This window comes from Eurosta solidaginis, chromosome 5, assembly GCF_040869045.1.
Source record: "Eurosta solidaginis isolate ZX-2024a chromosome 5, ASM4086904v1, whole genome shotgun sequence".
Lineage (NCBI taxonomy): Eukaryota > Metazoa > Arthropoda > Insecta > Diptera > Tephritidae > Eurosta > Eurosta solidaginis.
Window position 1 is genome coordinate 201889224 of NC_090323.1, and position 21199 is coordinate 201910422.

The 21199-nt window shown below is 39.6% G+C and overlaps 1 protein-coding gene across 3 annotated transcripts in view; it reads left to right on the forward strand.

Moving 5' to 3' along the window:
* Positions 1-21199, forward strand: part of Ptpmeg (protein tyrosine phosphatase Meg) — an 85283-nt gene that overhangs the window by 58640 nt on the left and 5444 nt on the right. For 2 of the 3 annotated variants that reach the window (XM_067787498.1, XM_067787499.1), the window contains 5 exons: positions 6336-6488; positions 7862-8013; positions 8064-8444; positions 15139-15854; positions 17671-18295. In XM_067787498.1, the coding sequence (XP_067643599.1) occupies positions 6336-6488; positions 7862-8013; positions 8064-8444; positions 15139-15854; positions 17671-18295 (2027 nt within the window). The remainder of the gene's footprint in view (positions 1-6335; positions 6489-7861; positions 8014-8063; positions 8445-15138; positions 15855-17670; positions 18296-21199) is intronic. The other variant, XM_067787501.1, reaches the window with a different exon arrangement.

A 21199-nucleotide genomic window follows, 5' to 3' on the forward strand; every position in this document is an offset into this window, starting at 1 on the left:
CTTTTAATTCGTTTTTTCATGCTGCAAAATTCGGTGGACAGTTTTCCTCTCTTTCTAAGCAGTGGTTACTTTGAAGTGACATATGGAAGTCGTTGTTGATGAAGAATCTTATAATTATGTCAATAAGTATGTTGCGATGTGATCCGCATAAAATGATTTAATGTTAATTTAAAGCACAGATCATTTTAATTCACAAACAAAACACAGATTTTATTTAACAAACAAATTTATGCAGTTTTATTTTACCTTTTTTCACTCAACTGATAATGCGAAATTCAGTGGTGTCAACTTTTGAAAAGTTTCCCTTTTTTGTGTAGTTCTGCAGCCTAAACGCGACGGGATTTGCAACTTTACCCCGATTATTTGCACAAGATAATAATAACACCATCAGTTGTATGAAAAATTCTTTGATTTTATGAAATGTTTCATAAACTCAATGAATAATTTCATAGAAGTTTATGAAAAGCATTCATAAAGCATAGAAACTGAAATTTTGTTCTAAGACTACTTCATGAATTTGCATCCATTACCTTTATGAGCATTTTCATAAATTTCTATGAAATTATACATTTCATTTATGAAAAATTCATTAAAATCAATGAACTTATTCATAAAACCAAGGGCAGAATTTTTATGAACGTCGTTCATGAAAAATTTATGATTTATTTTTATCCGTGTACCGACTGCTGAGTGAAGTATCACCTCAACTCGGCTGCCGTTGGAAAAACGATCCATCTCAGCAAACTTTTTAAAAGTGCTCTATATGTGAATTAGTTTAGTAGAAGTTCTTACCTCAAATCTTTTTGTTAAAATATACCCTATCTCAGAAGTTGGTTTCAAAAATGGTGTATCTAAGCAAACATTATATATGAGCGTTTATTTACAATTTTGAGACCAATTGTGAGATTGGGGGTTCTTCAACTGGATTCTGATATTCCTTTTAGCATGGGTACTATGATGCACAACGCAAAAGACAGTATGGCGAATTTGCTTTAATTCATTGCTTATAACCGCCAACCGAAAATTTGCACCGATTCAATCGTTATTTGGTACTTAACTGCCTAAACAATTTTCCCAAAACGCGCTACCCCTACCTTCTTAGCTAAAGGTGATGGTAATTGCAATCACAATGGGATCCGAAGCTTCGTTTGAATGGTTAGGAGAGGTTGTTGTTGTTGTTGTAGCAATGCTCGCCCCACCTAATAGCCGCGACCGATCACAAATTGTCATCAATATCCTCTAACGGGAGTCCAAGGAAACTTGCCGTTTCAACAGCGGTGGACCATAAGGAAAGGGGTGTTAGAGGCGTTGGTTCCACATTACAATTAAAGAGATGGTTGGTGTCATGTGGGGACACATTGCAAGCAGGGCATACATTTTGTATGTCGTGGTTGATTCTGGATAGGTAAGAGTTTAACCTGTTACAGTATCCAGAACGAAGTTGAGCAAGAGTGACACGCGTTTCCCTGGGGAGTATGCGTTCCTCTTCTGCGAGTTCTGGATATTTTTCTTCAAGTACTGGATTCACCGGGCAATTCCCGACATAAAGGTCCGACGCCTGTCTATGGAGTTCACCAAGGACCTGCTTGTGTTTTTCCGCTTCATACGGCTGGGTTCTCAGGTGCCGTATTTCCTCAAAATGCTTACGGAGATGACTCCTTAGGCCCCTAGGCGGTGCTGGTTCGTCAATCAGATGTCTGTTGGGATGCCCAGGTTTCTGGGTATTTAACAGAAACTGTTTGGTGAGCATCTCATTTCTCTCCCTGATGGGGAGTATTCTCGCCTCATTATGCAGATGGTGTTCTGGGGACATAAGAAGACAGCCCGTGGCGATTCTGAGAGCAGTATTTTGGCAGGCCTGTAGTTTCTTCCAGTGGGTGGTTTTTAGGCTTGGCGACCATATGGGTGACGCGTAGCACGTAATCGGCTGGCTAATTGCTTTGTATGTGGTCAAGAGCGTTTCTTTATCTTTTCCCCAGGTACTGCCAGCAAGGGATTTGAGGATTTTATTACGGCTCTGAATTCTTGGAACAATTGCGGTTGCGTGCGCACCAAAATGTAGATCCTGATCAAACGTCACACCCAAGATTTTGTGGTGTAGGACAGTCGGTAGCGTAGTGCCATCGACGTGGATGTTCAATATGGTCGACATTTGGGGCGTCCATGTTGTAAATAAGGTCGCGGAAGATTTAGTCGGTGACAATGCCAGGTTTCGCGAGGCGAAAAAACTGGAGAGATCAGGGAGATAGCCGTTTATTTTATTGCATAGCTCATCGATCTTTGGGCCTGGGCCTGTGGCCATTATTGTGCAGTCATCGGCGTAGGAAACGATTGTGACTCCTTCCGGTGGTGAAGGTAGCTTAGATATGTAGAAATTAAACAAAAGCGGGGATAGGACACCACCCTGTGGCACCCCTTGTTTAATTCTCCTTTGTTTTGATGTTTCGTTTCTGAATTGCACCGATGCCTGCCGACTACCCAGATAATTTGCGGTCCACCTTTTAAGACATGGGGGAAGGGTAGACCCTTCCAGGTCTTGCAGTAACGAGCCATGGTTGACCGTATCAAAAGCTTTTGATAGGTCTAACGCTACGAGTACTGTTCTATGGTGGGGATATTGATTCAAACCGCAATTTATCTGGGTGCTAATGGCATTTAGCGCGGAGGTAGTGCTATGGAGTTTTCTGAAGCCATGCTGATGAGGGGCTAGCTGCAAATGTGCTTGGAAATAAGGGAGCAAAATGGCTTCAAGCGTCTTTGCCACTGGCGATAGGAGAAATATCGGACGATATGACTCACCTACGTTAGCTGGTTTCCCAGGCTTTAGTAGCGGGACCACCTTGGCCATTTTCCATTTCTCGGGTATGACAAAGGTGGAAAGAGACAGGTTGAAGACATGCGCTAAATATTTGAAACCCTCTTTCCCTAGGTTTTTAAGCATCGGCATGGCTATGCCGTCTGGGCCCACTGCTTTGGATGGTTTAGCGCGACCAATGGCGTCCTCAACCTCTCTAGCGGTGATGGTAATTGGTGACGCGCTGAGTTTGTGTTTATTTGCGTGTCTATTGGCTCTCCGTCTATCTTTGTCGACCGTAGGATGCATTATATATTGTCGGCAGAAAGCGCTCGCGCATTTTTTCGCATCCGACAGCACCTTATCGCCAAAGGCGATGGAAACTTTGTCTTTGTGCTTAGTCGGATTCGATAGGGACTTTACGGTGGACCAAAGTTTACCTACACCGGTAGAGAGGTTACAACCTCTTAGGTGCTCTTCCCATTTCGCCCGCTTGTGTTCGTCCACAAGCAATCTGATGCGTTGGTTTATATCCCTTATTTGGGGGTCGCCTGGATCAAGCTGTCTTATAAGGTCGCGTTCCCTCGCTAAGCTCGCGGCCTCCGCCGGGAAGTGGAGCCGGATTTCGGGAATTCTCCCGGCGGGAATGAAATGTGCCGAGGCGGATTCAATGACCTTACGGAAGGCACGCTCCCCTTGGCGGGCATCAGTCGGGATAGGGAGGGCAGCAAAGCTGCTGTTTGTTGCAGATTTATATTCTTCCCACTTTCCTTTTTTGAAGTTTATGAAAGTGCGTTTTTCGGTGACGATGAAGTCGGCGGTACGCTCGAACGAAATAAGTATGGGCAGGTGGTCGGATGCCAATGTTACCATCGGCTGCCAGTTGACGCAGTTTACGAGTTCTGCGCTCACGATTGAGATATCTGGCGAGCTATGACAGCTTCCTACCATACGTGTGGGGGCGTCTCCGTTTATTGTGCAGAACGTCGTTTCGTCTATTTGATCCGCCTACATCTCACCCCTACTGTCCGCCCGCAAGTTTGAATGCCATAGGTCGTGATGGGCATTGAAATCGCCTAAGATAATGCGATTGTTGCCAGTGAGTAAGGCCTCGATATTAGGGCGGTATCCACTGGGGCAACAGGTGACAGGAAGGATGTAGATGTTGATGATTTCTAGATTTGCATCGCCTGACCGGACAGATAGGCCTTGACGTTCTAAGACATTGTCACTGCGGTCGATGCCAGGATCAAATATATGATATTGCACAGAGTGGTGTATAATAAACGCGAGGCCGCCTCCATTTCCGCTCTCGCGGTCTTTCCTGTGGACATTATAACCAGAGCAGGTCTGCAATGCAGATTTTGCTGTGAGTTTAGTCTCTTGAATCGCAGCAATGCGGATGTTGTGCCGCTTCATGAAATCGACTATCTCCGTAATCTTCCCAGTTAGTCCATTACAGTTGAACTGCAGAATTCTGAAGTGCATGAGGGGTGACGCCGCCACTCTAGGGGTAAGTGAGTGGTGACTACACCTAGGTTGTGGAAGGCCAGGACGCAATTGCTGTTGTGGCCTAGGGACTGGGCGCCCTTGGGCAAGCATTGGGGTACCCGGATGATTTGGGTTTGCGACCTGGCAACATGGCGCGATGAAACCCGTCGAGGGGTTGCCGTCGCCGAGACCAGAACATCTAGGAAAGTGGCACCACCCAAGGCAGGAGCTGCATTGAGCGGATGTCGCAAACCTATATATTCTATGCTGGCAGACGGTGCAAACGGAGGCAGGGACTAAGAGTCTGTTTCCCTGACCTGCACGATTGCTGCCAGAAAAGAGGGGGGGAGAAGAAGACGGGGGCAGGGGCTGATGCTCAGCATTGCTACCAGCTCTACTACGAAGGTAGTAGTTATGAGTGGTATCAGCTGTTTGAGTTGTTGGCGCCGTGGGGCGCGAGCAGCAGCGGGTACTTGTTGTGGCTTGCTGAGCAGCGAAGCTGCTGGAAGGTAGTGGGGATACGCTTAGGCGTAGACTACGGGACGCCCTTGGGCGTGAGCAGCAAGGAGCCACAAAAGATTTATAAAAGTTACGTGGACGTCGGGTTTTGGGATCAAGCCCAGAACAACCTGTCCGATGCAACCATCCCTTGCACGAGATACACTGAACAGAGTATGACCGTCCTAAAAAGATTCTTTTCTGGCAAATGCAGCAAAACCATTTCTCAGGACCGGGGTCAGGAGACGGACCCGGATTGGGTTCGATACCTTCCCGGAGTAAGAGAATATGTAGCAGTCCTGCTGCAAGGAGCTGCTGGGAGGATGACAATTTGTGGGAGGGACGAAACAAATTAAATGGGGTCACACTGAAATGACAGTCCTTGGTCGGGAAAAATCCCGAGTCGCTCCGGTACATAGAACCGACTGCCTTGGTTAGGAGAGGTCTTTGCCAATCATTATATTAGGTTTTTTTCAACCCTTCTAAGTTCTTTTAACAACATACAAGGAGAAAGTCTTGGTTAAAAAAAATAAAAGGTCAATTTGAAAAGGTTTTCTGGTTTCGGAGTTTTATGCTGTAGAAGCATTACATAAAAATTACTAAAACTTGAAGCGCACAAATGTCCCGCCATTAAATATTACTTCATACTTAATCAATACCGATATTTGCCGGTTGTTTCACCATTGCGGTGCCGAGATCATGTGAAGAATTTGATTATTGCGTTGTTGTTGTTGTTGTAGCGATAAGGTTGCTCCCCGAAGGCTTTGGGCAGTGTTATCGATGTGATGGTCCTTTGCCGGATACAGATCCGGTACGCTCCGGTAACACAGCACCATTAAGGTGCTAGCCCGACCATCTCGGGAACCTTCAGGCCATCATTCCCTCCCCACCCCCAAGTTCCATGAGGAGATTGGGGTCGCCAGAGCCTCGTCTCTTAGTGAAACAGGATTCACCGCAGATAGGTGAGGTTGACAATTGGGTTTGGAGAAGCTGTATATTGCGCTGGCAACCTGAAGGGTTACGCTACACAGCCCCTTGAATCTGATATTTTAGTCGCCTCTTACGACAGGCATACCTACCGCGGGTATATTCTGACCCCCTAACCCGCTGGAGCGTTGATTGATAAATTGCTTCTAAATTTGATTATTGTGTCTTATTGCACTGCTTCCATAGCCAGCCCACGTGGCGGTATAACTCGTGTGTTACTCTAATTTAAGCATAATCTTGTTTAGTCCGTGGCGTCATCTTTCCTTTGGATAATATGACACGAGAAAGCCTTCTTGCATCTGTCGAAGCTAATAAGAATAAATACCAGTCCAGAGATGCGTGATTACTTTTTGGAAATATGACCACTGTCGCGGGAACGACCTTTTTACGCCTTGTACTTTCGTGTCTGTGTATTTATTCATGAGTTATTCGGATCCTGCTTGTAGTGAGCTTGTAATAAACCCACACTATAGGGATATTAAGTTTAATATCCATTGTAGAATTACCTATGTAATCTTGTCAAGTGGATTTTTTAAAATAATTTGAGTGATGTTCCTTCTTTCAGGACTCTAATGGCAAAGACTTGCAGTTGGGAGTTTCGGCCATTGGTTTATTAGTTTTTCAAAACGGCTTGCGTATAAATACTTTTTCCTGGTCAAAAATGGTAAAAGTATCATTTAAGCGCAAAGACTTTTTTATCCAACTGCGAAGGGAGCCGGTAAGTAAAAATCAAAGATATCTACATACATATGTTTATACTCAGCGTGCTTTGTACACAGAGTATATTAACTTTGATTGGATAACGGTTGGTTGTACAGGTATAAAGGAATCGAGATAGATATAGACTTCCATACATCAAAATCATCAGTATCGCAAAAAAAATTTGATTGGGCCATTTCCGTCCGTCCGTCCGTCCGTCCATTAGCACGATAACTTGAGATATCTTCACCAAATTTGGTGCACTAGCTTATCTGGACCCAGAATAGATTGGTATTGAAAATGGCGAAATCGGATGATAACCACACCCACTTCTTATATATATAAAATTTTGGAAAAAAACAAAAACCTGATAATTTAGTAAATAATACACCTAGAATGTTGAAATTTGACATGTGGACTGATATTGAGACTCTTGATAAAAATTTGGAAATTTTTTTTAAATGGGCGTGGCACCGCCCACTTGTGATAAAATCAATTTTACAAATCTTATTAATCATAAATCAAAAACCGTTAAACCTATCGTAACAAAATTCGGCAGAGAGGTTGCATTTACTATAAGGAATGCTTTGAAGAAAAATTAACGAAATCGGTTAAAGACCACGCCCACTTCTATATAAAAAATTTTTAAAAGGGTCGTGGACGAATAAAATAAGCTATTTCTTTGCAAAAAAAAAGCTTTATATCAATGGTATTTCATTTCCCAAGTGGATTTATAACAATAAACAGGAAAAACTTTAAATTTAAAAAAAATGGGCGTGGCACCGCACATTTTATGACTAAGCAATTTTCTATGTTTCGGGACCCATAACTCGAAGAAAAATTAACGGATCGTAATAAAATTGGGTATACAAATTTTCCCTATAGCAGGAAATATTTCTAGAAAAAATGGACGAGATCGGTTAAAGACCACGGCAACTTACATATAAAACAAGTTTCAAAGGGTCGTAGACTAGAATAATAAGCTATAACTTAGCAAAAAATAGTTTTGAATCAATGATATTTCACTTATCAAGTTTTATTGTAAGAGGAAATGGGGAGATACTTTTTTTAAACGGGCGGTGCTACGTGTTTTATAGAAAAGTAATTTATCTGAAATGAAATATACAATTGAAGCTCACGCTGAGTATATAATGTTCGGTTACACCCGAACTTAGACACCTTTACTTGTTTTGTTTTGTATTCATTTAAAAATTTCTAATTTGCGGAGTTTCTGTTTTATTTCCATAAAAAAATATTCCCACACGAATAGCTAGTAGCAAAAAATTAAGGCAAAACTCTGTGCACGTTTATACCATACGAAATTTTTAACATCATTATACCTTTAACATTTTTCAAAATACTTCAAATACTCCGTTTATTTGAAACTTTTAGTCGGAAAGCTATGACACTCTATTGGGCTTCAGTATGACCTCGCATAAACATGCTAAAGCTTTATGGAAATCCTGTGTGGAACACCATTCATTCTTCCGTTTAAAACGCCCACATCGACTTCCACGTTTTCTAAACATGAGTCTCGGTTCGAAGTGAGTATACAAAATATACAATTTCATAAATAATATTTTTCTTTGTAAAGAAAATCCCTTTCTCAATTCAAAACAACAAAATCAAGATTCTATTATTCCGGACGCACGGAATTGCAAGCTGTACAAGATTCCAAACAACGAGGCGCTGTACATAAAGCATTTGTACGTTCGCCAAGCAAAAGATTAATAGCTGCTACTGGCAATGTAGCCACATCTCCATTAGCATTAATGAATGGCACCAGTGGTTCGGATAGCAATGGCAGCGTTTCGCATAATGGAAAAATCACATCAGCTGCATTGGTAACACATACGTCCATTTTGACTATTACGAAAACGAGCCGTCCACACGACAATAAAGTGACCTCAAAGCAGACTAATACAATGCCACGAAAGGCATGGGAACAACAAAGCGATGAATATGATATACAACTGTAAGTGTGAAATTCAGAGTGAACTTCAACCGTTAAAGAATAAAAAAAGAGTTTCGAAGCGCAGTATAGAAATTATTTAGAAAATTTACAAATTGGGCTTTTGAAGGTGGTGCCTTTTTCGATGGTCCCTTAAATTTTAAATTGTTTTTGCTTCTAAAAAATTCGGGTCAAAAAATTGTCCTAGATGAAAGTTTAGGGAATCCCGGGTGTCCACAATGCATTTTTAAGAGGAGTCACAACAAGGATACTATTTTTTCGAACTTTTTTCAGTAAAACAGTAAAATTAAAGTAAAACACGGACTTGTTCCTACTCTCCTAATCAAACCAATTCGTTGAGTTTTTGAACCTAACTAAGCGTCGTGTATTGACCTCAGCTATATCAGTCAGATCTACGAGAAACATCTTGCCCATGAAACGTTGCCTTTTTCTACCCATCGCTGGACATTCGCAAAGTAGATGCCTAATAGATTTGGGCTCTTCTTTGTTGCCGCAGCTTCTACAATAATTATTAAATGGAGAGCCAATCCTTTCCGCATGCGGTCCAACACAAACGTGACCAGTGAGAAGACCTACAACTAAGGAAAGATCACTCTTACGGAGGGTGAGAAGCTCTCGCGATCTCTCATTCCATTTCGGCCATGTGAGTTTTGCAGTGTGGCATATATCATGATGCTTCCTTCCACCTGGCTCCGGCTTCCATCAGTAGAGCCTCCTTTATCTTGAGCTTGCAGGTGGAGAGCGGCATGACCAACCTCTTCCAGGATGGCGAAAGTGGAAGGAAGGTACCCTTTCTTGCCATTACCTGGTATGCCTTTATGTCCCGGAACCCATACCAGATGCAGAGTACACTGTTCAACCATCACGTTAAGTGTTCTGCCACAGCCTACTACAGTTCCAGAATTAGTTGTGACAGAGTCAAGGGCTTTTAGTGCTGCTTGACTGTCTGAGAAAATATAAATGTGCTTCTGAGAGACTGCCTTCTGCCTAAGGCAGTCCACAGTGTTTTATATGGCCGCAAGCTTGGCCTGAAATACGCTACAGTGATCCGGGAGGCGAAACGATCTTTGTATGTCCAATCGTTCCAAATAAACACCCCCTCCGACCCTGTTATCCAGTTTAGATCCATCTGTGTAGATCTGAATGCTGTCAGTGGGCCAATCTGGGTCATTCACCCACTGTTCCCTCAGAGATTAATATCTCGTATCCCTTGTTAAAGTTGGTATGGTTGGCCGTGTATATCCAATGAACTATCATAGGGGACACCCCATTTCCGACCAATTTCCCCTTTACATGTGTAGAGGGCAATCGTGGCCGTACGGATACGTTCCGTGGTGTTTTGTGACCAGCTCAATTTCTTATCAAGTGTGAGCCCTAGATAGTTGGCGGACTCACGTAACTTAAGCACTGTGTTTGTCAGCACCGGAGTTGAGAGAGGTGGTATCTTATACTTCCTCGTAAAGAGCACCAGTTCTCCCACCCCATAGATCCATGAGAAACTTGTGGTCGCCAGAGCCTCGTATGTTAAAGAAACAGGATTCGCCACGGGTATGTGAGGTTAACAATTGTGTTGTAGAAGCTATAAATTGCGCTGGCAACCCCTTGAAAGGGTTGAGCTTCATAACCCTTGAATCAATTTGGTATTTTAGTCGCCTTTTACGACAGTTCCAGAATTAGTTGTGACAGAGTCAAGGGCTTTTAGTGCTGCTTGAATGTCTGAGAAAATATAAATGTGCTTCTGAGAGACTGCCTTCTGCCTTAAGCAGTCCACAGTGTTTTATATGGCCGCAAGCTTGGCCTGAAATACGCTACAGTGATCCGGAAGGCGAAACGATCTTTGTATGTCCAATCGTTCCAAATAAACACCCCCTCCGATCCTGTTATCCAGTTTAGATCCATCTGTGCAGATCTGAATGCTGCCAGTGGGCCAATCTGAGTCATTCACCCACTGTTCCCTCAGAGATTAATATCTCGTATCCCTTGTTAAAGTTGGTATGGTTGGCCGTGTATATCCAATGAACTATCATAGGGGACATACCCCATTTCCGACCAATTTCCCCTTTACATGTGTAGAGGGCAACCGTGGCCTTACGGATACGTTCCGTGGTGTTTTGTGACCAGTTCAATTTCTTATCAAGTGTGAGCCCTAGATAGTTGGCGGACTCACGTAACTTAAGCACTGTGTTTGTCAGCGCCGGAGTTGAGAGAGGTGGTATCTTATACTTTCTTACGACAGGCACTCCCGCCGCGAGTATATTCTAAGCCCCCTAACCCACTGGGGGTATATGCAAAAGTGGGCGTGGTAACTGACCGATTCTGTCCATTTTAGTACAGACTTCTTGTTTCAACAGAAAGCGGTGTATCAATTCTCAAGGCAATGTGTTAATTGGATCAAACTTCATGGCGAAAAAACAGGTGCAAGTTAACTATGGAAAAGTAAAAGTAAAGTACGATGAGAGTTGGTTTTAGTTTTTCTATGACAAATTTCTGGTATTAGTAATAAAAGCTTTCAAATGGCTACATCATATTGTAACGAATTTTGGGAAACTCCGCTTATTTTACACCTTCTGCAAACGTTCGAATCGCTAAACTGTTGAATAAATAACTCCAATATTCAATAATGCAAAATGGTCTTTATTAGACTACTTTGAGAGTACTTCACAATAACTCTTAATTCACAACTAATTGCGTGTTTAAATCGAAACTGCTTACTGACTACTCAGCTTTCGCTGCTTTTATACTCTATGTTGCCTCGTCCACCCATTTCTCCTAAGGTCTAGTAACTTCGCAAACTTAATGCTTGGTTACCAGCCGTATATGTACATGTATATTTGTAGTTTATAGTCTCTCGCGTAGCCATATGCGTGTGGATATGTGAGTACTACTTCGGCTGATGGTATCTCTCTGCGGCCTTGTAATTACATGTGTAAATGATGATTGATTTGTTTACGTACATACAAGTGGCTGCTTAGTATCGGATTAGGGATGCTAGTATCACTTAGTGATGTGAATATTCGTCACAATATGCTGCAAATCTAGACATTTAGAAGAATCTATTGGTACAAAATTCGTTTCATGTGGTTAGGTCGTTAAAAAATAAAAGTCCGAATTTAATAATTTATTTCGGACTAAAAAATTAAAAGCCCGGAAATAATCCTTTTTAATGATTATTTTTATATTCCCGAAAGTGTTAAATTTGGCCAGATAACTTTATGAAGGTTAAAAATACCTTCTTGGGCCCACTTACAGAACGACATGTTAAATTCTTAACATAGGGTTAAATTTATGATTTTTCAAAAATTTATGAATTTTACTCTTCATAAGAAGCAAACACTGAGCTATATACAAAGATAACTTGCCACCACTCTGCAAGTGCACCTGAAACTAATATATTTCTTGGGAAGTAAGCATTTGACCTATAGCACTATTATTTCATTCATTTATTTATTTAATGAACATATAAGACATGGTCTTTTACAGTGTCATATTTGAAATGTTTACTTAATACTAGTACAAATTTATTACTTATTTATATATTTAATATTAGTTACTGACAGAGCGAGATTCAAAAATGAGATCAATTCAAAAAGTGAGATGAAATAAGACAAAAGCATAGATATTTTTCATAAGCTCATTAACAAAGGATCTGGTGTACTGCTAACTTGACGCCCTTAGGATTTAGTTCTGACTTTACTTTATTAGGCAACGCATTCCACAATTGCACAGCTCTAACGAAAAATATTCCGGATGTCACCGAGTACTTAAAGTGCGGTATAATAAGGTTGCAAGTACGAGTTGACCGCGCAAACGAAAGCTTCGAAAACAGACATTCTGGGGAACGCGAGTAAATAATTTTATGTATAAAAAATAGTAGACGGCGATCAAAGAACGAAGATAAACTACATTCAAGAATCGTTACTAAGAAGCTGGAAATATGATCGTATTTCCTTTTAAGAAAAATATATCTGGCGCAATTATTAATTATAAGTTGATATTTCCTCATGGAACCTTTATCAAGGCAACCATATATCAGCTCATGGTACGATATTATTGGCAGTAATAGAGTTTTAACAAGTTTAAGCTTGGTATCTTCACTAATAAAATTGGCCGTTTTCCATAAATGTCTCAATATATAATATAACCTACTAAATGATGAATGTACATGATCAGCGCAAGCAAGATGCTTATTTAGTATGAATCCAAGCGTTTTAACAGTCTTCTCAAATTTCACAACATTCCCATTAAGTATTATTGGAGAAACGTCATCCAAATTATAAGAATAATGATAAATGGCAATCGCCTGTGTTTTAGATGCATTAAGACAGAGCTTATTATTGTTAGACCATTGATTTATAGCTTTTAGGTCTTCATTTATTCGACAAACAAGATCCTCCACTAACCCCAGAGGTGCCGAGAGGTATACTTGCGCATCATCAGCATAAAGATGCATAGATACATCTTGACAACATTTCTCTATGTCATTTATATACAAGCTAAATAAACTTGGACCAAGAATAGAGCCCTGAGGTACACCAGATTTCACCGGCAATTTGGATTTACTATCTCTACACACTACCCTCTGATACCTGTTTGTCAAGTAGCTATTTATGAGCCTTGCAGCATCCCAACTGAAACCAAAGTATGTTTGAAGCTTATGAATAAGAATTTTGTGGCAGACAGTGTCAAAAGCCTTGGAGAAATCCAACAGTGCAAGAATTGTCAGGTCGCCGTTATCAAAGGAAGGCCGTATATCTTCCATTACCTTAAGCATAGCCGTTGAACAGCTATGACCCCTACGATAACCTGATTGGTTTTGTGAAAGCAGATTTTCTTTTGTCAAATAGTTCATAATTTGGCTCAATAAAAGTTTTTCAAAAATCTTTGATAGACACGGAAGAATACTGATAGGCCGAAAATCAAATGGTTGGGAGGCATTAACTTTTTTCGGAACAGGTACAATATTAGCTACTTATTACTTACTTATTTCAAACAGGTTTAATGTTAACGCCAAGACCATAAAATTTTTTATACTCAGCTGAGCAGAGCTCACAGAGTATATTAACTTTGTTCGCATAACGGTAATCCGTAACGGCATAAACTAATAAACTAATCGAGATAGATATAGACTTTTATATATCAAAATGATCTGGGCGAAAAAAGAAATCCATTTAAACATGTCCGTCCGTCTGTCCGTAAACACGATAACTTGAGTAAATTTTGAAGTATCTTAATGAAATTTGGTATGTAGGTTCCTGGGCACTCATCTCAGATCGCTATTTAAAATGAACGAAATCGGATTATAACCACGCCCACTTTCGATATCCAAAATTTCGAAAAACCGAAAAATTGCGATAATTCATTGCCAAAGACGGATAAAGCGATGAAACTTGGTAGGTGGGTCGACCTCATGACGCAGAATAGAAAATTATTAAAATTTTGGACAATGGGCGTGGCACCGCCTACTTTTAAAAGAAGGTAATTTAAAAGTTTTGTAAGCTGTAATTTGGCAGTCGTTGAGGATATCATGATGAAATTTTGCAGGAACGTTACTCCTATTACTATATTTGTTCTAAATAAGAATTAGCAAAATCGGATGACGAACACGCCCACTCTTTAAAAAAAATGTTTAAGTAAAATTTTAACTAAAAATTGAATATCTTTACAGTATATAAGTAAATTATGGCAACATTTATGTCCAGTAATGGTGCAACAAAAGAAAATTTCAAAATCGGCGTGGCTCCGCCCTTTTTCATTTAATTTGTCTAGAATACTTTTAATGCCAGTAGTCGAATAAAAATTTACCAATCCTTTGGTAGGGGTATAGATTCTATGACAATAACTGTTTTCTGTGCAAATGGGCGAAATCGGTTGAAGCCACGCCCAGTTTCTATACACAGTCGACCGTCTGTCCTTCCGCTCGGTCGTTAACATGTTCACTTGAGCAAAAACCGATATATCTTTGCTAAAATTAGTTCACGTACTTATCTGAACTCACTTTATCTTCGTATAAAAAATGGCCGAAATCCGACTATGACCACGCCCGCTTTTTCGATATCGAAAATTACGAAAAATGAAAAAAAATTCCATAATTCTATACAAAATATGAAAAAAGGGATGAAACATGGTAATTGGATTGGTTTATTGACGCAAAATATAACTTTAGAAAAAGCTTTGTAAAATGCGTGTGAAACCTCCCATATTAAGTAGAAGAAAATGAAAAAATTCTGCAGGGCGAAATCAAAAGCCCTTGGAATCATGGCAGGAATACTGTTCGTGGTATTACATATACATATAGACAGATGATGTTCTGGGTCAACCTGGTCCACATTTTGGTCGATATCTGGAAAACGCCTTCACATATACAACTTAGGGTCACTCCCTTTTAAAATACTCATTAATACCTTTCATTTGATTCCCATATCGTACAAACACATTCTAGAGTCACTATTGGTCCACCTTTATGGCGATATCCCGAAATGACGTCCACCTATAGAACTATGGCCCACTCCCTTTTTAAATACTCTTTACTACCTTCCATTTGATACCCATGTCATACAAACACATTCCAGGGTTACCCTAGGTTCATTTTCCTACATGGTTATTTTCCCTTATTTTGTCTCCAAAGCTCTCAACTGAGTATGTAATGTTCGGTTACACCCGAACTTAGCCTTCCTTACTTGTTTGTTTATATTTTCAGTGATTCCGGTATCATTGCCAGACGCTTTGATTCACCAATACCTCCTGCCTATAGTTCGGGTGCACACAGTCCAATATTGAATTCAACAAATAATTCCGCCACCAACACACATCTTGGTCCTCCCATTACGACACTAATTAATGGTAATCATAGCAACACATCATCAAATTTGGATAGCGGTAGTGATTTGGTGACAATACGTTTACAATCGGATGACCAAGGACGTTTCGGTTTCAATGTTAAAGGTGGCATCGATTTAAGTCTACCTGTACAAGTATCTAAAGTTGTGCCGAATACACCAGCGGATCGTTGTACGCCACGTGTTTGTGAAGGTGATGAAGTGGTAATGATAAATGGTCGTGATGTAGCTGGGTTACAGCATGATCAGGTCGTAACAATGATACGTGATAGTCGTACACAACGTGCTGGTGAACTTTTGCTAACTGTACGTCCTAAAGCTTTACGTGCTATACACTCCGAAGAAGAGCCATTGTATCAGTATGTGCCCGAAAATGATGAGATTGGTTCACATTCAAATTTACTCGATGGTGACGCATTATTTACGCAAAGTTTATTATTGTTGAGTGATGGCTTGGCATCAGGTGCGCTTTTGGCACAATACGAACTGATGTATCGTAAAAATCCCGAACTGGCTATAACGGAAGCGCGTAAACCGGAAAACATTGCTAAAAATCGTTATCGTGACATATCACCATGTAAGTTGAATGTATTTTATGAATATTTAATTCATTTGTAATTTAGGGCAAATAGCCAGAAATGTTATTGTGAAGAATGTGGCAGCACGAGCTTGGCAGGTTTTAAATTATAAAAGTTTCCCAGTACGCAAAGTATCCTGGGTATTGGTATGCACTAGGGTTGCCACAAGAAATCAATTTTAGATTTTCCGCTGGGGCACTCCCATAAAATATGCCAATAGATTAAAAAATGATACATACAAAGTTTCAGGCCAATCCGATAATGTTAACACGTGCCTCATTGAGGTCAAAGTTAGGAAAAACAGCGATTTTGCAGAAAACATTTTTTTGGGTTTCGTCAGTAAAAGTGAAACCATTTATGCCAGGAACTTGACTCGTACACCATTCGATAAGCAATTTGATTTGTATTGATTTTGATCTTAATAATATTTTTATAAAACGGTTATTTTTAGCAGTATTTAGCATTTATCAGATCAGGTCATAGTGGATATCCCTAATTTTTAATTTCCATGCAAACGTCTATGGACATTACAATATTCAATGGTATACGAGTCAAGTTCCTGTCATAAATGGTTTCACTTTTACTGAAGAAACACAATTTTTCTGAAAAATCGCTGCTTTTCCTAACTTTGACCTCAATGAGGCACCTTTGACAGGGGCTGGAGCAATTTTGGAAAAGTGAGCAGTAGCACCCTCCTGTCATTGGGAAGGAGTATTTCGAACTATTTCGAAACCATTTCAGGATAATTTTGGGATTGTTTTCGGGATAGTTTCAGGACTGTTTCCGGGATCATTTCGGGACTATTTCCAGAATTTCCAGAGCCAAAGATATTATCGGATCTTTTCGTTATCGTTTTTGTACATTTCAGAACTATTTCGCAGCAATTTTAAGCATCATATTGGGACTATTTCGGGAATGTTTTCGGTAAGCTCCAATGCTTTTTAAGGAGGATTTCGTAACTATTTCCGGATAATTTCGGAACTGTTTCAAGATGTATTCGGGACTATTTCGGATCGTTTCGCGTATATTTCAGGATAATTTCAGTAGTTCCGGAATTGTTTCGGATATATTTCGTTACCATGCAAGTTAATTCCTGCCTAATTTTTTCGTCACCATTTGGAGATTATTTAACTATCTTCGTACCGTTCTATGAGTATTTCGGGAGCATCTCGATCCGTTCTTTCGGTATTGTTTTCGGAACTATTTTGGGACAGGTTGAGTAATGTTCTCGTGATAGTTCCAGAAAGTTATGCGGCTTCTACTCCAGACTTTTGTGAATATTTCGATATCACGACTTCGAGGTTGTTTCGGACATTTTCGAGGTCATCCATCAACATTAATTGGCACCTAAGCGATTGTGACCGTTTCGTAACAAATCACGCCAGCTACCTCTGTTTCGCAATAACTGGCGCCAGTTGGGATCACCAAGGGAGGTCACAGGACAGGACCATAAACCTTCCGTGGTTACATCGAATTATCTTCGGCATAAGTTTGGGACTGTTTCCGAGCAATTACGGAATTACGTGATTGTTACCAGGATAATTTTACTTTGCGGGTTATTTCGGAACAGATTACGGATTGTGCTCGGATAATTTCGAAACAGTTTCGGGGTTGTTACCGAAATATCTTCTATTAGTTAGACCTAGTATTTGGTAAATCGGTCATGCATTTTGAACGAGGTCAAAGGAATTTTCAAATGAAATCTAAACTGGAAAAGTTGTAACCCTTTAACTTTCACAACTTTTCGCATATTTTCGAAAATACAAAAATATGCATATAAAACTGTACTAAATTTTGCTCTCCTCTCATTTTTAGATGATTGTACACGCGTGTCGCTGGTAAATTCGAGTACCGGCGATTACATCAATGCCAATTATGTAAATATGGAAATTCCAAATGGTGTGGTCAATCGTTATATTGCCACACAGGGACCCTTAGCCAATACAACAACTGATTTTTGGCGTATGGTGCAACAAGAGAGCAGCCATTTGATTGTTATGCTTACAACTGTTATGGAAGCGGGACGACAAAAATGTCATCAATATTGGCCAGTAACCGGTGACGAATTGCATTTAGGTGATGGTTTTTCAGTGAAGTGTCTCAGCGAGCAACCGGATGAGACGGGCAGTTTTGTATTTCGTGAATTTGTTTTATGCGATAAACGCACATGTGAACAACGTCACATACAACATATGCAATATCTAGCTTGGCCTGATCATTGTGTACCATCCGACCCGAATCTGTTTATTGAATTCACGGATCGTGTACGTGTCGCACGTAATAAAACGTTATTGCAGGAAATTGAGGAAAGTCTGAAACAAGTACGTTTGTTAGATGCTGATGCTGATGAGAATGGTGGTTTGATGAGTGAACGTAAATGTGCTGCGAGTAATGGTGTGACGCCGGAGGATGAAAATCCGGTATCCACTAGTGTGCATCAGTAAGTGGTTAATATGTGTAAATTTAAGCTTTTGACCGATCTTTAAGAAATGTTATAAATAAGTTGTAAGCAACATATATATTAGGGCGGGTCAAATTGTATGGGGGAAAAAAACTTCAGGTGCACATCCAGTTTCTGAATCTATGGGTCATACTGAGTAATATTGTCCATGGGACCATAGCACAGTGTTTCGTGTAGAACAAGCTAGCTGAACAAAATTATTTTATGAGATTTTCCGTTTCATATGCAGTCATCCGGGATTAGTGGGGATGATTACAGAATTGATTGAAGTTTTTTATGAGAAAAAAAAATGGCGAAATTCGAAAAATCTCGAAAAACTGAAAAATTACAAAAAAAAAAACTTTAAAAATTTTTTTGTATTTTTTCCGAAAAGTACATTTAAAAACAAATTAAAAAAAAAAAAGATCCCAAACGGTCAATTTTTGAAAAAAAAATATAGCATTGCGAAAACAAAAACGATGTTTTTTTAAAAATTCATCTTTTTTTGAGTTGGATGAAAAAATTTGAAAAAATTCTGAAAAACGTCTTTCGTAAGCTAGAAAAAGAAGAAAAACTTTCAGCCAATTCTAAAGGGGTCGGGTTCAAAATTGGTCGAAATGGGATGGAATACCCGATATATATGATCTTATTTTATTCCGGTAAATTTTTTGAAGATTTGCATGTATGATATTTGGCTTTGAGACAGATATGGTAATAACGGAATTGATGAGGATAAGGGACCATATATGTAATACTCCTATATTGCTAATAGAAAATGCTCGCAATGTGTTTTGAATTCGAAATCAAAACAAGACAGCCTATAAAGTTTTTGTGATTGTAGCAGCATAAGTGTGACAAGAAAAGATTTAAATTTAGGTACATTCGATTGTTGAATACAAAACAAAAACGTTTAAACAACAATATATCGGCACTCTGATATTTTTTTTTTTTTCTCGGACGTTGTGGCAGCGCACTGCCCTCAAGTGGCCCGATGAAACCAGGCTAATCCTGTTTTTGGTTTTTTTTAATTCATACATACGGTTTTTTTTTTTTTTATGTATCTTAATTCTTATTTATGTGTTATTTATAATTTTTTTGTTACCGAGTCTTTGAGAGGCAGTGGCTTCTTAAGCGCCGAGATCCAAAACCGCTCAGCTACAGAGAAACTCATCAGCTGAGAAATATAGATTCACAAAATACAATAAACTAAAAGTAAATATAATTTTTTTAATTATTAAGAGAAGATAGAACCGTCTTTTTTATGGCAAAGAGCGAGTCCGAAACATCAATTATTCTCGAGTGAGAGTTATAATCTTCACACAAACATAGAAAAGGTTCGTGTAGTTGGAAATTGCTTCTGCATTGTTTAAGAATTATAGGTTTATAATGCTTTGAAACTCGGCATGGAACATTCAAGTTTACTTCATTCAAAAGAAATGTGCTTGAAATCGATCCATTTAAAAGTCTAGCCATAAATAGTACACCTAGCATTTCTCTACGACTTGCAAGTGTAGGAAGATTTATTAGTTTTAATCGATTAGTGTAAGGAGGAAGATTATACGGAGAGTCCCATTGAAGATTTCTCAAGGCGAAAAGTAAAAACTGTTTTTGAATTGATTCTAGTCTATCCACATGAACTTGATAACGCGGATTCCAAATTATCGATCCATATTCTAATATCGGCCTCACCAATGATGTAAAAAGGGTTTTTGTAACGTAAGGATCACCAAACTCTTTTGCCCATCTTTTCACAAATGCTAAAACCCCTCTCGCTTTATTGACTGTGGCATTAATATGAGGGTTGAGTGTACGTAGAATTTTGTAGCAATATAGGAGTATTACATATATGTAAGGGACAAGGAAAGCAAGGTCTACACGCCAACGCTGGTCTGAATAAGAATACAATACATTTTTGGCCGTGATAGGGCCTTCGACAATGAAATTCTGCCACAAGTCCTTTGTGACCAATTATTGAGATATAGTGCTATTAACTCAGCCGTCGAAAGTTCTAAAGTGAACTCTTCAGTTCGATATTTTGGCGAGCATCTTTGGCAAAAAAGCTTATAGAGGATTCTCATTCGGAGGATTCGGACTATCTCAAATCCAGTTAAGAATTTTTAAATTCACAATTTAACTCAATCCGATTCTATAGAAGGTGACGGCAAAGCGAATTCATATCCAATTCACCGGGCAACAGAAATCCAAACCAAGAGAAAATTTGGATTATTTAGTTTAATTGACGAATTTTGTATCAGATTGATGATAACATGCCGTCATCTTGTGCTAATTGCAATGTCGCGATATCAGGGGCCTTAATCCGTAATTTGATTCGAAAGGAACTCGAATGCTGTTCAATTACAGACACTTTTTCCAGTTAAAGAATAAGGTTGGCATTTCAGAAAGGTTTTAACAGTTTAACTGGTTACGTGACTTAATTTTCGTTGTATTGCTGTGCGCCATTAAGTAGGGGTAGTCCATCCGCAGTGAGAGTTATAACCAATATGATGCTAGATCCGCCTGTCATGAGAACGATTGCATTCTTCTGGATTTTAGGCGCCTCTGCAGACATGAATACATTTGCCACAAACGTATTTTAAGCCTTTAACTCAGTTCAGTAGAATATATTTTTTTATCTGTGTATATAAAAATCAAATTCTGTAGGTATGTGTGTGTGTTCGCTATGGAAACGTATTTCCCACACTTCAATCATCACCAAATTTTGGCTATAGGTTCCTTTGATCAACACGAAGGTTTTAGGCTAAAAATAATTTCGATATATTAAAGGGGCGTGGCACCTCCCATACAAATGGAATCTTTGGTACTGCATAACTCTGAAGCTATACATGCCAGAACATTGAAATTCAGTAAGGAGTTATATGAAGTCGATCCCTAACACCACCAAGA